Below are 16894 nucleotides of genomic sequence, written 5' to 3'. Positions count from 1 at the left end.
GGCACACACATGCACTCGGACATTCAGTGACAAGTTCCATATTGTACTGTAAGTTACATCTCAAGAATAATAGATACCATAAAGGAAAACAAAAGATAAAAACAGAACAAAACATGCCCCAGGTTGGGTGAGACTAATTTTAATACACATGAATGAATAAAGGATTTATAACTTGAATATGGAAAAAATTACTATGAACCAATAAAAAGTCAGAAAACGTAAATATAGGCAAAAAAAAAAACAAACCTGAACAGCTTTGTCACAACACAGGAAATCCAAACGGTCAACAAAACATAAAAATGTGCTTATTACTGATTGGAGAAATCAAACCACCACCAAATGAATGACATAATAAACCCACCAGAATGGTTAAAAGTTAAAAACCAACTGCATCAAGTGTTGGCAAGAACATGGAGCTGAGGAAACTCTCACACACTGATGGTGGAGTATAAATGGGCACAACCGAATTTGAAGTTTGTCATCACCTAGAATAAAGTCGAAGATGCAGAAGCCACAACACAGAAGTTCTGTAACTAGGAAAAAGCCCATGCTCACGTGCCCAGATCTGTGTGCTGTGCAGCAGTACCTCCAACAGCCCCAAAGTGGACATAAGCGAATGTCCACCAACAGCCGAGGGAATGAATAAATGCTCAGTGTCCTTGCCGTGGACTACATGGCAATCTGCACGCAGCCACCTCGGTGTGTCTCACAATCACGACTGTGAAAGACAGATGACAAAACAGTGCAAGCCATGATCTGACTTACTTGAATTTCAAAAGAGGCCAACCCACGGCACACCGCGGGGATGTGTGCACTGGAGCCGAGGAGTGCAGGGCGGGCGTGTGCCCGTCAGCTCGGCAGAGCTCTGCTGGGAGGCCTGTTTTCTGTCTTGTCCTGGACATTGGTTACATGTATGTCTGTTTTGTAATTATTTGCAACAGCACATATGTGCTCTTTCTGCTTTTTGCTATGAACCTTTTATTTCAAGATAAATGCAGTTTTAAAAAACTAGGGCTAGGGCTGGACTGAGACCTGAGTGTGGGCTGGCTGGCCAGATGCAGGTCCTGGGTCCCCTCACCCGGATGGCACTAGGAACTACTGCCCCCAACACCTCAAGCCTTTCTGGTTCTGTGGGTCCCACTGTCCTGCTGTTTCCCCACTGTCACCCACGATGTACCGCCCCTGCCACCTAGGTATCCGATGGCTGGGTAGGAGGGGGGTGGTGGCCTTCCCCATCATTTCCTTCATGAAGACCTGTTAGGGTTTCCAGTGCTTTCTACTAATGCCCAGAGGAAGTACCTGTCCTTGTTTATAAGGAAGCTTTAGGAGAGACATAAGTATTTTTTATTCTGACATATTTGTTCCTCTCAAAACTTGGGAAACTGTTTTGGCTTGTTACTGGTGTTTCCTACCCTTAACTGGAAAGTGTGGCTCTCTATCTGCACTTGACCAAGTCATTGTTCTGTGAGCCTCTATGTGAATGTGAAATTAGGCCAGTAACAAAAATGACAAGCATCCCTTGCAAAAGGAGCCTCAACGCACTCACGTGGAAACCTAAGGGCCGTGCTGGTCCTCGGCAAACTGCGACCCACCTCCAGTTTTGCCTGGTTTCTATCCACCAGTGGGGCTTTCACACAGCACGGGCAGTTCTCAGCTGCACTCACTTAGCCCTGAAGAAAAGGTCTGTCCGTTCCTCAAACAGCCTTGGCAGGCAGCTCACGGAAACCCATTGCCGCTGTCAGACGCGGGCAGGCAATTTCTCCCAGCCACACGGCACTGCCCGCTGCCCTGGGGTCCAAGCCCTGTCTCTCCCTCCGAGAATGGCAGAGTGGAAAGGGTGACTATATCCGAAACTTAGCTTTATTTTGACATTTTCTGGATTTGTGACCATTGTCTAAGTGAAGGGATTGTGTGGATCTACAAAACCACAAGGGGAAGAAAGCCCAGAGTAACTGGAGGCTTCCCTCCCCTTGCCGCTGCCCCGCGTGAGGCTGCCGACTCCAGGCAGAAGCAGGCCCCCCATTCCTCCAGGTTACTGCGGCCCCCCAGCTCGCCCCTGGCCCAGCCCGCAGCACCCGGTCCAGGAGACGCCTCCCCCAGCCTGTGGGTGGGTTTCACGCCTTCACTGTGGCTCCGGGCTCGGCGCACGGCTCCTTCACTCACTCAGAGGGCTGTGAGCGCCTGCTCCACGGAGCTCATTCCTTCACACACTCAAACACTCAAACTCACAGAAAAATGAGTGCTACAGAGGACACAGTACTTCCTGCTAAGAATGATGATCCCCAAACAAAACAGCCGGGGAGTTACTGTTGAACAGGGCTGAGGCGGTTCTGGCACACTGATGTTTTGACCAGACCCTCTTCTGTCACTGCTAAATTTGGCTAAGGTCATTTTAGACAAAAATACTGACATTAGTCAGGGTTAGCAGGAACATGTTTCTCTATGCCACAACCAGGCAACCCAGTCTCTCAAGTTTCTTAGGAAACATGTATTCTGTGTGGCAATGGCATTTAAGTACGTCAATTAAAAAAAGTTATTTATTAACATCCTAAACATATTCAAAAGCCACTGCTTTTTAATAAAGTGAATGTAAAAGGAAAAATGGCAAATAATTAAGTTTAGAAGAAAATGTACACAACCTAATAATGATGATGATACTAATTCAGCAGACACCATGTGCCAGCACGGCCCTGGGCAGGCACACGTCGGTCCCAAACTCGCAGCTCTTCTGAAGGCAGGGCTTCATCCTCAGCACTGCTGGGATCCTGAACCATCGGGAGGACAACAGCAAGTGGGACTGGCCAAGGTGCTGCGTACTAACGTGTACTAATACTAATTTCAGGACAGACGTAAGGTATGGGTACCCAGCACGCTCTGTGCACACAGGCTCTCTGCAGTGGGAGTGCGGCCGCACAAGGGCAGCGTTTGAAGGAACCTGTCATGCATGTGAATTTCAGGCTGTTTCAGACTTACTCCTTTGTGGTCTGATCTATATGTTAGATGTAAAATTTCTGAAATACAATGTTCAGAACTGTAAAAGCTCTCCTTATAATATACCTCACACTATACAGAGACCCTGGGGAGGACTTCAGAATGACTATGATATAAATAAACACTGTTTGAGAAAACACTTTTGAAAACCAAGTCTTTAGTCCATTCAGACAGTGGAATTACCGCTCAGCACTAGAAATGAAATGAGCTATCAAGCCTGAAAACACATGGAGGAAACTTAAACGCTTATTATTAAGCGAAAGAAGCTAATCTGAAAAAACTACGTACTGTGTGATTCCACCTATCTGACACTCTGGAAAGGGCAAAACTACGGAGTCAGTCAGAAGGGCAGGGAGGGATGAACTGAGGGTTTAGGGCAGTGAAAACCCTCTGTGTGACCCTGCAATGGTGGACATGGCATTACACATTTGTCCAAGCCAACAGACTGTAGAACACTCACAATGAACCCTGGTCACTATGGACTTTGGGTGACACGACATGTGAATGTAGGTCCACCAATTGTGGCAAAAGTACCAACCATCTGGCGGGGATGCTGGTAATGGGGGAGGCCATGCACGTGAGGGTAGGGAATATGGGAAATCTCTGTACTGCCCTCTCAATTTTGTTGTAAACCTAAAACTGCTTTAAAAAAATAGTCTTAAAAAAAAACCCACAACTGCTCCACATCACTAATCATCAGAGAAATGCAAATTAAAACCACAATGAGATATCAACCTCACACCAGTTAGGATGGCCACCATCCAAAAGACAAACAACAACAAATGTTGGCGAGGTTGTGGAGAAAGGGGAACCCTCCTACACTGCTGGTGGGAATGTAAATTAGTTCAACCATTGTGGAAAGCAGTATGGAGGTTCCTCAAAAAACTGAAAATAGAAATACCATTTGACCCGGGAATTCCACTCCTAGGAATTTACCCTAAGAATGCAGCAGCCCAGTTTGAAAAAGACAGATGCACCCCTATGTTTATCGCAGCACTATTTACAATAGCCAAGAAATGCAAGCAACTTAAATGTCCATCGGTAGATGAATGGATAAAGAAGATGTGGTACATATACACAATGGAATATTATTCAGCCATAAGAAGAAAACAAATCCTACCATTTGCAACAGCGGGGATGGGGCTAGAGGGTATTATGCTCAGTGAAATAAGCCAGGTGGAGAAAGACAAGAACCAAATGATTTCACTCATCTGTAGAGCATAAGAACAAAGAAAAACTGAAGGAACAAAACAGCAGCAGACTCCCAGAACCCAAGAATGGACTAACAGTTACCAAAGGGAAAGGGACTTGGGAGGATGGGTGGGAAGGGAGGGACAAGGGAGAAAACGGGGCATTACGATTAGCACACATAATGTAGCAGGGGCACGGGGAAGGCAGGATAGCACAGAGAAGACAGGTAGTGATACTATAGCATCTTACTGCACTGATGGACAGTGACTGTAATGGGGTATGTGGGGGGAACTTGATAATAGGGGGACTCTAGTAACCATAATGTTGTTCAAGTAACTGTACATTAATGATATAAAAAAAAACACAAAACCCCAAAAAACCCCAACAGTGCTTTATGATAAATAAAAAGCTTTTGCCAAAAAAAAAAAAACCCCACAACACTGAGGAAAAAAATCAGAATGATGTAACAATAAACAAATATTTCATGTAGTTTTTTATCGTTTCCAAGTTAAAAATACTTTCTTAGGTCAGCAAACTCATAACTGCCATGGAAGGACTATTAAGGTGAAATTATTTAGGCAATGATTTCTAGATGTTTTCCCAGGGATGTTGATATCTTAAAGTTGTACTCATCAGACAGCACCCCTTAAATTAACCAGCCACGAGGAGCTGATCCGAAACAATGAGAATTAAAGGCAATAAATGTTTGCATAAAGTTTTGTTTCTGGTTTCAAATGAATTTACACAGTGGCACCTAAAACAGTTACAGTAACCACTGAGAAGTAAAATTAAATAACACTGTGTCATCTCAAAGCCAGATGGCTAGTGACAGGAAGTCCAAGGAGGCAGCTTCCAAGGCCACTTGCAGGGTAAGTACAGCCCTGCCACGGTCCCTACTCAGGCTGTGCGAGAACGAGAGTGACAGGCCCACTGCAGACCACGTTCATACTGGGCACTTACCCTGGGAAAGGACAGACTCCCATTTTCTCACCTAAGTGAGAGTATGTCTCAAGCAATTTTGTTCTTAGTGCAAAAAGATAAAGCAGAACCTGATGCACTCTGACCTCCCAGAGGCAGGGAAATGGCTGAGCAAACCAGGCTTTGCAAGCCAAAGCAAAGGACTCTGTGGCTTGTGCGAGGACCCCAGGGTGCTCCTGGGAAGAACCTCGTGCTCGCCCTCGTGGCGCGCTGCCATACTGTTTATCTCCAGCCTGTCTGATTTTAGGGACGCAAGAAAATGTGAGACACGTAACTAAAAGCTTAGTAGACAATCTGACAATCTGAAGAAGTACAATTTGGAGCGCTTCATTTCAGTCTAATTTTAAAATAGTTTGACTATTTGCTAAATAAAACACCTGAACAAGGAAAGAGTCCCTCTTGTGAAAGCCTCCATAGGTTACATCTGACTCCAATGTTTGGCTTCAGGGCCTGGGGAGCTAGTTGCTAGGATACCATCACTGCTACATAAAAAGGGTCTCCTTCCTTCCACCACTTTGAATGGGTCTATTCAGGTGAGCCCTCTACCTGCATGTGCATGTGTGTGGCGCACTGAGGTACTTGTCCTGCCACTGTGCTGCACCCGTGCATCACCCCATCCTTAGCCCCACGCTGGGCGCACGGCACACGGGGCCCCAGGGGGCCGCTGCTCACGGGAGAAATTGTGTGTGCGCTGGTTTGCTTTGGTTGGCGGGGAAGAGTTTGCCCATCTTCACCTGCACTAGGTGAGGGGTAAGGGAATCAGTGAGAGGCTTAAAAAAAAAACAAATTTTACCATTGGGAAGCCAAACCCAAAGGCTATCTTTTTAAAGCAAAACAGCATTAAAAGGTTTTCTAGTTTTCAACTAGTATCAGTTCAACGACTGAAGAAATGATCAGTGAGGGTTTATCAGCTGTTTAATAAAGGGACACAAATAAACAGAAGACAGTCCCTTCCCCTCCAGGGGAGGAGAGGCTGACTTCCGTCACCACAAATCAGTCTAGCTTGTTCTTGAGCTTCCTGCAAAGGGAACCACACGGTATTTACTCGCTTTGAATCTGGCTTCTTCAGCTCAGTAATGTTAATGAGACCCACCCCCTGGTTGACAGGGCAGTTCATTCCTCTTCGTGCTGTGTAGTATCCATGTATGGACCGACACTGTTCGTATGTTCTACCACTGATGAACACTGGGGGAGTTTCCACCTCGGGGCTATTATAAATAAAGCCACTGTGAGCGCTCCTGCACACCCCCTGGTAGCCACACGTACGTGTTCCTCTTGGGGAGGTGCCCGGGGGTGGAACTGCAGGCCTGCAGGGCAGGTGTGTGGTTGGTGTTAGGAGACACTGCCAAAAGTTCTCCAAGGGATTTTCCAATCTGCATTTTCACCAGCCACGTATTAGAGCCCAGGCTGCTCCCCCTCCTTGCCGATGTCGCTTGTCAGCCATTCTGCCGGGCTCCTTACTCCGGGTTAAATTTGCATTCCCCAGACCCGTGAGCTGAGTGCCTCCCCTGCGCTCATCGGCCACCGGGATTCCCTCTTCTGTGAACTGCTGTGAGTCTTTTGTCCATTTTTAAAAACTGAAGGATTTTTCCTTGGTTTTGGTAAGAGTTCTTTGTGTATCATGGATATGAGTCCTTTGTAAGGTACCAGTAATGCAGATGTCTTTTCCAAGTCTCCCAGAGTTAGCATTTTTCAGTTACAACTTTCATGTCTTATTTGAGAAATCTCTGCTTGCCCCACGACAGTAACCATGTTCTCCTAGGAGTTCTTCTCCTCTTTTGTCTCACCTTTCACATCGACGTCTATGACTCATCTTGAATTAGCATTTGTGAATGGTGTGAGGTAGGGGTGGTGGGTTTTTCCCCACTACGGATACTAAATTGGTCCAGCACCAACTATGGAAAGAACCATTCTTTTCTTCCTGAACTGCAGTGGGCCTCTGCTGTGTGTGTGTGAATCTGTTTCTGAATTCTCTGTGAGTTTTACCACTGACTCACAGTACAATCACAGTTGAAAATTCACCTTTCTCATAGGGATTAAGAGCTCTAATAGGATATTTGTACAAGAACATTTATTTGTTGAGAAAGTATATGCTGGGCACTTCACAAATATGACATCTCACATTCACCATAGCCTGTGGGGCTGGGCCCTGTTTCACAGACAAAGAAGCTAAAACTCAATGGGTTAAGTGAAGTGCGTGGAAGTTATAAGTGGCAGAACTTGGGTCTGTTTAGCACCAGAGCTGACGATCCTGCCGCTCTGCCATATTCCCTCAACATAGGACACTGGGAAAAATACTGGTTATTATTCCGATAACCTGCAACGTTTCTGTATGCAACTGAAGCCTCAAAATGAGGTCTTACATCCTCCTCACCCCCTGCAAAAAAAAAAAGGAGAGAGAAAGGAAGGAAAAAAGAAAAGAATAGGAAAAAAAGCCCTGTTTGCACTCTCATTCTCTCCCTCCCCTCCCCCTTCCAATAAAAACAATATAAAAACCCCACATCAAGGACAGCTGATCAAAACATAGATCAAACAAGGATGAAAGAAAAATATTTCAAATAAAGTTCAGCTGTTTCTATTTGGAAACAACAACAAGAAAAAATTCCCACTTGCCACAATAAACTGACAAATAAGAAATTGACTCCATGGTAGGGGTGCTGGAATTTTCCGAAGGCGGCTGCTACTATGTCATTACTGTGGGTGACCCACAGTGAGCGGGCGGGTGAACAGCTGGGCTGGCGCCCCCGGAAGCAGCGGCCGCAGGAGCTGAGGGGCTCCTCCAGAGGTAGGCACCCCTTCAAATGCTGGTTTTCCCTGAAACTGGAAATCCCTGTTGGCCTCTAGAAGCTCCCCGAAGAAATGGGGCAGTAAGCCTCCCAGCCTCGCTGCTGATCTGGGGGAATTTTCCTCTTGTTTACTCTGAGCTGCAGGCCAGAAGTTCCTGTTTGCAAGGGTGGCCGAGAAAGCAGAAGTCTTTCACAGGGTCCTAACCACAGATTTCCCATGGACAGCAAGGACTGCCACCCAAAGGCACTGCGAGCCCTCACCCCCATCCCGTGGACGGCGCTTGTACGTGCACATGGCCGACTGATCCACAGGGATCAGAGGATGGAGGTATTTTTTATTAACTAATATTTAACATCAGCACCGATCCTTAGTCTAAGCATATCCAAAATATCTATTTCTCTTTAAAACAAAATACTGAAATTGAAGTTCATGAAAAGCTTGGCTGGTGTTAATTATCAGAAGAAGGGGTTAAAAACCGAACAAACCTGAAATAATATCACTGCCAAACCAAGCTTGCTTAATGAACAAAGGAACCACGGGGGACATTTCTCTTGTGCTTACAACCACTCCCCTGTCAAAATAAACACGCACACTCCACCAAGCTGCTATCTGTTCACTGTTTGACTCATTCATCTGTCCATCTGAGGAATACTTGTTGGACATGCACTATGTGCTAGACAGTGGCGTATGGCGTGAAGGCGAAAGCAGAGAAAACGGTCCTGCCCTCACGGTGCTTGGTCCAGAGGGTGACGAAGATGTAGACGCACACATGTTCAATGACAGACTGTGCGAGAAGGCAGAGGGGGCGCTCACAGGGGCGACTTCACCTCGACTGGGCTCCAGACACTTGGCTGAGGCAGAGAGGAAGGAAGCTGGCATGGAGTAAGGAGGGCCCAGCCAGGGCACAGTAGTGCAGGGAAAGGGGTCTGCCTAGAGGGAAGAAATCAGCTGCATCTGAGCAATGGAAAGGAGGGAGTGTCTGAGAACGCTAAATAAGGAGGAGTAGGACTTTGGAGAAAAATGAAGAGGCAGGTAGGGGCAAGATCACAGAGGACCGTTCAGGGTGTGCTAGAGACTTCCGATGTATTCTAAGTACACTGGGCGGCCACGGAGGTGAAGGGACAGGGAGAGCCAAGAGGCAGAGGGATGATTCCATTCTGGTTTTGAAAGACCACACTGAATGGGTGGGAATCAAAGACCACCTGGACACAAGAGCAGAAGGTGACAGGGGGGCTAGGAAGCCACAGCCGACACTGTGGCATGGAGGACACCAGCCACTACAGAGGGTGCAGATGCCATTCTAGAAACAGTGGAATTAACTCAATGCATATATATTGAAATGTTGAGATTGTGCAGCTATCCCAACAAAATGCTGGCATCAGGCACACATGTTCAAACAAACTCTACGAGTTCTCCACCTATGGCTCCACTTTTAAAGGCAATTTTAAAGGAAGGACTTTACGCAGAGGGAAAATGATCCCTGATATGTGAATGGAAATAAAGAAAAAGGGGTGAAGGACAGGGAAACTACTAAATATGTGAATAGATCTAAATGAACGCCGACTTTAAAGAACAACAATATTTTATGGGGTTTGAAAACAGATCTAAAATGTACAACAATAAAAGCATATAAGTTGGGGGATGCTAAAAGGTCCTGTGTTATCTGGGAAGGGGGTAGTTTTGAGGAACACTGGACTTTCCTTTAAGGCAAGTTAAGGATGTATGTTGTATTTTCCCAGGTAACTATTAATAGAAGGGAAAACTTATTTATTATTATTATTATTAATTATTACTAAAAGGATAAAGAGCTTTTAAACTAGAAAAAGACATTTAATTATATAAAACAAGCAACCCAAAAGAAAGCAAGAAAGAGAGGAACAGAAAATAAAGTAGGAAGGACAAATAGAGAGGCTTAATATCCTACAGCTGACCCTTGAACAACATGGGTCTGAACTGCCTGGGTGCACTTATTTTCAATAAATACATTGAAAAAATGGAGATTTGAGACAATTAAAAACATTTTCTTTTCTCTAGCTTACTTTACTGTAAGAATACAGTATATAATACATATAATACACAAAATAGGTGTTAACTGACTATTTATGTTATCAGGAAGGCTTCCAGTCAACAGCAGGCTAAGTAGTTAAGTTTTGGGGGAGTCAAAAGTTATACATGGATTTTAGACTGTGCAGGGGGTCAGCACCCCTAACCCCATGTTGTTCAAGGACCAACTATAAGTCGGTCAGTCATTACATTAAATATAAATGTGCTAAATGCAACAGCTAAAAGGCAAACATCTTTGAACTAGATTAAGAAAGAGACCAACTATACGTTGTTTACAGGAAACCCCTGTGATACAGAAAGGTTGAAAATGAGAGGACTGAAAACGTTATATCATGTAAATACCTATCAAAAGCAATCTAGAGTAGCTATATTAATATTAGGCAAAAATAATTTTTAGAGGTAAAGAAAACTTCATAATGGAACCAGGGCCATTTTTCAGGACCTATTATATACCTTTACCTAATAACATTGCTTCAAGACATTTAAGGGAAAATGCATGTACCTAACAAGAGAAACACCCAAATTTATAATCATAGGTTGATGTTTTAAAACATCTCTCTCTGTAACTGATAAACCAAAGTAAACAAAAACATCAGTAAAAATATAAAAACTTTATAAACTTGACCTAATGTACATGTATAAAATACTGCACTGTACTGAAGAATAGGTGTGCTTTCCAAACACACACAGAATGTTGACAAAAACTGTCCATATACTCGGTCATTAAGCAAATCTTGATAAGATTTCACAGGATGAAGAACATTATGAATATGCTCTTTGATCATGATGCATTTATGCTAGAAATCAATCTCTGAAAGATAACTAGGAAATACTATTTGTTTAGAAATTAAGAAATGCATTTCTAAACAACCCATGGATCAGAAAGAAGCCATAATAAAAATTAGAAATGTATGGTAACCAAAATCATGCAGGCCCAAATCCATGCAGTGGAGCTGAAAACGTGTGTGTGTGTGTGCGTGTGTGCGTGTGTGTGTGTGTGTGTGTAAAGCTGAAAATTAATCATCCTAGATATAATTAATGAAACTTGAAACTGCATTCAGTTGTCTCTGCATGATAATATCAGTAGTTATCTTGAGCCATTATTTAGATAATTAGTTTAAAGCAAATGGGTAATTAATGTCATTAGGAACAGATTTCCAGCATCAAAAAGAAGTGTTAAATCAAAGAAGTTAATTCCACATTTAAACTAAAAATACCAGCATGATTTCACGACATACTTCTTTCTAAAAAATACTTAATTCCTAGCTGATTACTGAAAAGGCCTAGAAGCAGAAAAGCAACTGGAGAGCATTCCTAGTATGAGATGAACTACAGATCTTCCTTGACGTATGGTGGGGTTATGTCCCGATAAGCTCCTTGTAACGTGAAAATATTCTAAGTTGAAAATGCATTTAATATGTCAAACCTACTGACACCATAGCTGAGCCCAGCCTACCTTAAATGGGCTCGGAATGCTCACATTAGCCTAGATTTGGGCAAGATCATCTCACACAAAGTTCATGGGGTAGAAAACTCAGTATTGTTTAGATGTCAGTTCTCATCAAATTGATTTTAGTCAATGTAATATCAATGAATAGCTCAATATGTGGGGATTTTAAACTGTTTTTGCTGGAGTGATTTCACGTGTGCACATATGTGAATATGTATATGTGTGCACATAAGCACACAAGGACTAATGTGCAGAATTTGACTAGCTGGTTCTAAAGCCTCTATGTGAAAATATAAATAACCAAAAATATGCATAACACTCTTAGAAGAGAGAAGACTCTACTGATATCAAGAAATGTTAGTAAGCAATGTACTTAAGATTGTGGTATTACAGGGACAGACAAAGAGACTGATGAAAAAGTAAACAGAGTCCAAATATGGACCCACATATCTACGGATATTTATGATAAAAGTGGCAGCACCATCAGCAACCATGTTTTTTTCAATAACCTGGCTGGATAACTGTGTCCATATGGAGAAATTAAGAAATAGGCCCCTAACTCACACCATACACAAAAATCAACTCCAAATGAATTAGAGGCCAAAATATAAAAGGTAAAACTAGATGGTACTAAGAAGAATATACAGATTATCATCATGATCTGAGGTAGGAAACTATTTCTTTAATATTTCTTTTGATAATATCAAGATTTGATATATCAAGAGATATAACAAAGACAATAATAGCAAAGCGTGTTACTTAGATATATATTTTAGATATATAAAAGCAACTATAAGAAAAAAGAGCTATGAAAGGGAATTGAAAAATATGAAGGGTGGAGCCAGAGATGGCATTCCCCCATCAACAGCTGGTGGCATTTTTAAAAAGGTGTACCGATGAATAAAAAATACAGGGCAGGATAAAATATAAGAATAGGGGGGAAATAAGTGAATGAGGGCTGAGGCAGGGTCAGGGTATTCAGGTAGCTCTTCAGAAACCATGCCTGTGGGCAGGAGCGGAGAAACAGCATGGGGGGGCCGTGCTGTGTTTTTACCCTGTGACCCGTGTCAGGTCCCCACGCGCTCTGGCTACTAGGACGGGCAGGGTCTGATTTATGGCTCACACCTAAAAACCGAATCCCTAGGCTCTGATGCTATTCATTTCTGGCCTTTCTCCATCATTCTCCCTTTCTCTGAAAATTTAGTATGTATCTCCTATCTTATGCATATTTTACATGCCTTTTCAACCTGGTAGGCTTTAACAAATAAAACTCCAAAGAATTACTGACTATGTACAACACTAAATGTAATACTTTTAACTTTTCTTGACAATTTAGAAGAGATTCCGTGATACCGCAGTGTTTCATTATCACTATAAAAACCAGTTATCTGGTTTTAAAAACCATATTATCCACGTAAATGTTCTCCATTTATAATTTTGAATGATTTCTCTGCCACACGAGCATGTTCCTGGGGTTTCTCTGTGTGTGTTCTGCCCCCTCCCAGTGACTCTAAGGAGGCAGCATTGCAAGGGGCTCGGAGTCTGGTGCACAGCAAGCGTAAATTCTGGGTCTGACTTCAGGACAGGCCCTTGGGAGTCTCACCTTAGTTATCTCCTCATCTAAAAAATGGGGATGATGATGACAGCACCCACATCATGGGGTTGTCAGGATTAAGTAAGGCAGGTGTGTAAACAGAGGAAGGACTCGATAGATGCCTGTGAGGGAAGAAGGGAATGAACGAACGATGCTGGCAGGACGCAGCCCAGGCAAAGCCCTGTAAGCCTGACTCCCACGCAGCCTGGCTGCAGAGCTGCGACGTGCCCTGTGCAATAGCCAGTGACCACTGATAACAAAGCTTTTTCACTAGAAGGTCAATTCAGGGAATATGAAAGTAAAACTGGGGAGGGTTCATTTTTCATAGTAAGTCATCTTTTTCATGAGGAAACGCAGCACCTGCAGCTGCCCCAGAACCTTCCTACCTAAGAGCTTTTCCCTCCCTTTCCTTTTTTGGGGACCTGCAGTGCCTGATCACAACACAGCACACAGTGCAGGGAACCAACCCTGTCGCCTTGGAGAGGAGCCTTCTGAGGCTGTCTTTCCGCGAGCTTGTCAGCTATCGCGCTCTTTCAAACAGGAGACTTTCCTCCATCGCTCATCAGCTGAGTGACAGCATCTTTGGCACAGTGATAAGTGTTTCTCAATCTACTTACTTTGAAACACATGTTTTTCATCAGCTCCTTCTCTCTTCCTGACAGACACAGCGAGGGGAATTGTTTTAAATGCCCCTACTCCTCTGTCCCTTGGTCTGAGGATGGGCTCCCCACGGTCCCCCACAGGGTCATACTCCCACGGCCCTTACTCAAGCCCCTCCCTGCCCCACAGGCAATCAGCACAAGGTCATGCAGAGCCGGGCAAGCAACTGGGCTGTTTGGCTTTCTCACCGGGGAAGGTCTTCTCACGCCTGCTAGCCGGTACCCCGTCCCAGGTTCCTCACCACTGTACTCGATCAGTTTCTGACAGTACGACTGCCTGGTGAAGTGGCAGGGAACACAGGACCGTCAAAAACGAGAATCCAGGGCCCCTGAAACGGTTCTCCCTGTTCCAGGGGGTCAGAGTGCTCCTGTTTCTATGAGGCCAAACCACTGTTAAAATAGTAGGACTGGATGTGTATACTCTCTATAGCAAAAAAAGAAAATTCTTCACATACACTCCAAGGACAGGTACACAGTTTAAAAAGGTGACGCTGGTGACATGCAGCACACAGGGGCCATGGATGAGCTGTTTGTGCCCCAGAGCTTAAAAGCACTTCCTGCAGGAATGCTGGATTAGAGGGTCCCATTCACCCAGAAAACCTGAGCTCACTACACTGCATAGGCTGCAGGAGTGACACTCCAGCACCCTGACTTTGAGAAAGTGGCTTAGTTCTTAAAAACAAGCGAACAAGAAAGCCAGCCCACTACACTTTGCAAATGAACACCAGGAAGGCCCCCCGACTGTGAGCGGATGCTCAGGGAGTCACATGCAAGGATACAGGGGTTACTGTCATCGATGCTGCAGCTGTCCAGGATCAAGGGAATGCCATCCAGTTCATTTACCTAGAGAGAAGGAGGATACAAATTACACAGTGAACACGGCCTGGGTGGGGTCAGAGACTGCACAGGATTTTTCCCCTTTTTTATTTCCTTACTCTTTGCTAGAATACTGTTTGTGCAATTACAGGTATCCCCCACTTTTCAAAAGTTCATGCTGTGTCACCGTATTAGTACCTGCTTTGTTAACTGAGAAAATCTAAAGAGGATTTTGCTTTTACAAAAAAAAGGTGAAAAGCCAAATTAGTGCCCAGTGTTTGCTCTGCAGTGGGCGTTAAAGCAGCAGCAAGCTCCCCTCCCGGGAGCCATGCTTGGCACGTCACGTCAGTGTCCAGCTTCCATAGTTTTGGACTGTCTGGGAGCAGCTGTACTTAATCTCGATTTATTTCAGCAACACGGGTCCCTAGGTATCAGAAAAGCCTTAAGAGAGCTTGCAAGGGTGTTACACTTAGTGTAACCGGATGTAGTTAAGCATGTTGACAGTGGCGGATGACATGACACTGTGTAGCATTGAAGCTGCCTACATCCACTGTTGGTACCATTTGCACACGCAGCGAACAGCTCCTGAGAGCGGCCGGAGCTATCACTGGTTCCGCTGGCAGCAGAGTGGTCCCCTTGGTCAGCATTCAACAGTGGCTGGAACAGAAGTGCGGCTGGAGTGGACTGATGGGTGTGCGGAGGGTGGTGTCTGTAATGCTGCCTTACACTCGAGCGGATCCAGTCTTTGTAACAAGCTGAGAGGGAGGCATGGGACAACGGCAGTGCGAGTCTCATGAGAGTGGGACTTAAAGGGGGTCATGGGAGGTCTGACGGGTTCTTAGGCGAGGGCAGCTTCACAGCTTAAAGTTACTGGTGACACCGCTGTGGCTGATCCTGAAGCTGCCAGCAAGTTCCCGGATCTGAAGAAAGCAACTGCAGAAAGCAGTCACTTGTAGAAGTAAGTGTTGAACTGTGATGAAACTACAATTTACTGGGGAAAATGGCCTAGCGAGGCATTTATTTCCGTAGAAGGAAAGCAGGCTGAGGGTCACAGCCTCACGGGGCAGGCTGACCCTACTGCCTGTCATCAGCACCCCGGTGACGCTTCGGCCTCTCCTCATGAGCCACTCAGGAAATTCAGGGGCGCACGCCGGGGGGCGTTTCCTTCATATCCACGCGGCTGGAATACTCAAGCTCTCTCCCCCTGAGTGCTGAGTTTCGATCTGTTGGGTTTTTTTTTGCTGAAAATAATGTAGAGGAAACTACCTTGGCAGTGAGTGTCCCCTGATTGTCAATCACTGTGCCACCCGCCCACCTGGCATTACCAAGCACAGCGGTAACATGGTTCACGTTCTTACCCCAAACACGACTCCGTTGCTGCCGCTGTATGCCCAAGGCCTAACAGCCGCAATTAAGGCTCATTACATGCAAAGTGGGATGCGTTTTATTGTGCGTGCAGAGTGGGCACCTCCACAGCATCTTTAGAGACATCTGGAAAGACCATATAAAACTGGCAATCACCAGCCCCTGGAGATGCTCTCAATAGGCTGACAGTCTCAGTAAGTAATGGCATTTGGAGGGAACTGCATCCTGATGCAGTGAACAACTTCAAAGGCTTCGAATCAACAACAATAAATGTGCCAGCAGTGATGCTGGCTAAGGAGACTGGCTTTGGGAAATCGACAGGGATGACACTGAGGCAGCTCTGGATCTGTGGCCAAGAACTGGCAGAAAAGAGCAGAGGCGACTGCAAGAGAAAAGGACACAAATCAAAACTGGCCTGGAAGGGAAGCTGTGCGGGACCTGAACGTGATCCCTTGTGTGAGATTTCTGCTACGACTACCAGCGCTGCCTGTGAAGATTGCAGAAAAGCATGCCTTTCCTTCTGAAAGGGCACAAGCTTCAGGGCAGGTCTGCAGGATGTCTGAGCGCCTTCGGAGACTGTGTGACAGAAAAAGGTGTGAGGCTAAGCAGTCAAGCACACTGCCATATTTCAGGCCTTCCACAGCAGCCACGTCAGCCGTAGCAGACGACAAACCTCTCCCGTGGACGCCGAGGCAGGCAGGCAGAAGGTGTGGACATTACAACCTGCCTGCCCTCAGGTGCTGAGACAACGATGAGATGTTAACACAGGCCCCCTCTCTTCTCTCTCCTGCACCTCGGTGTCCTGTCCCTCCCAGAACCCCAACCCCATCACCACCTCCTCTGAGCCTTCCAGGGGGCTTGCCGCAGCCCTGACCCTTTCCCAGGAAACCACACGGTACACACATCATCTCCACTTTTACAGGCTGTGTACTTACCACATCACTCCTGCTTTTACTGCACGTTAGTGTTACTTGGCATGATCTGCTAGGTTATTTTTTG

The 16894-nt window shown here is 45.2% G+C and overlaps 1 protein-coding gene across 6 annotated transcripts in view; it reads right to left on the bottom strand.

Annotated features, from left to right (window-relative positions):
- ATXN10 (ataxin 10) overlaps positions 1-16894 on the bottom strand; it is a 169936-nt gene that overhangs the window by 12745 nt on the left and 140297 nt on the right. For 2 of the 6 annotated variants that reach the window (XM_073214033.1, XM_073214034.1), the window contains exon 10: positions 13904-13991. The exons of 3 other annotated variants lie outside the window; for them this stretch is intronic. In XM_073214033.1, the coding sequence (XP_073070134.1) occupies positions 13953-13991 (39 nt within the window). In that variant the 3' untranslated portion in view covers positions 13904-13952. Of the gene's footprint in view, positions 1-13903; positions 13992-14493; positions 14558-16894 lie in introns of all 6 variants that reach the window. One more of the 6 variants, XM_073214030.1, reaches the window with a different exon arrangement.

Source organism: Manis javanica, chromosome 10 (assembly GCF_040802235.1).
Source record: "Manis javanica isolate MJ-LG chromosome 10, MJ_LKY, whole genome shotgun sequence".
Lineage (NCBI taxonomy): Eukaryota > Metazoa > Chordata > Mammalia > Pholidota > Manidae > Manis > Manis javanica.
This window is presented reverse-complemented; position numbering and strand designations above follow the sequence as displayed.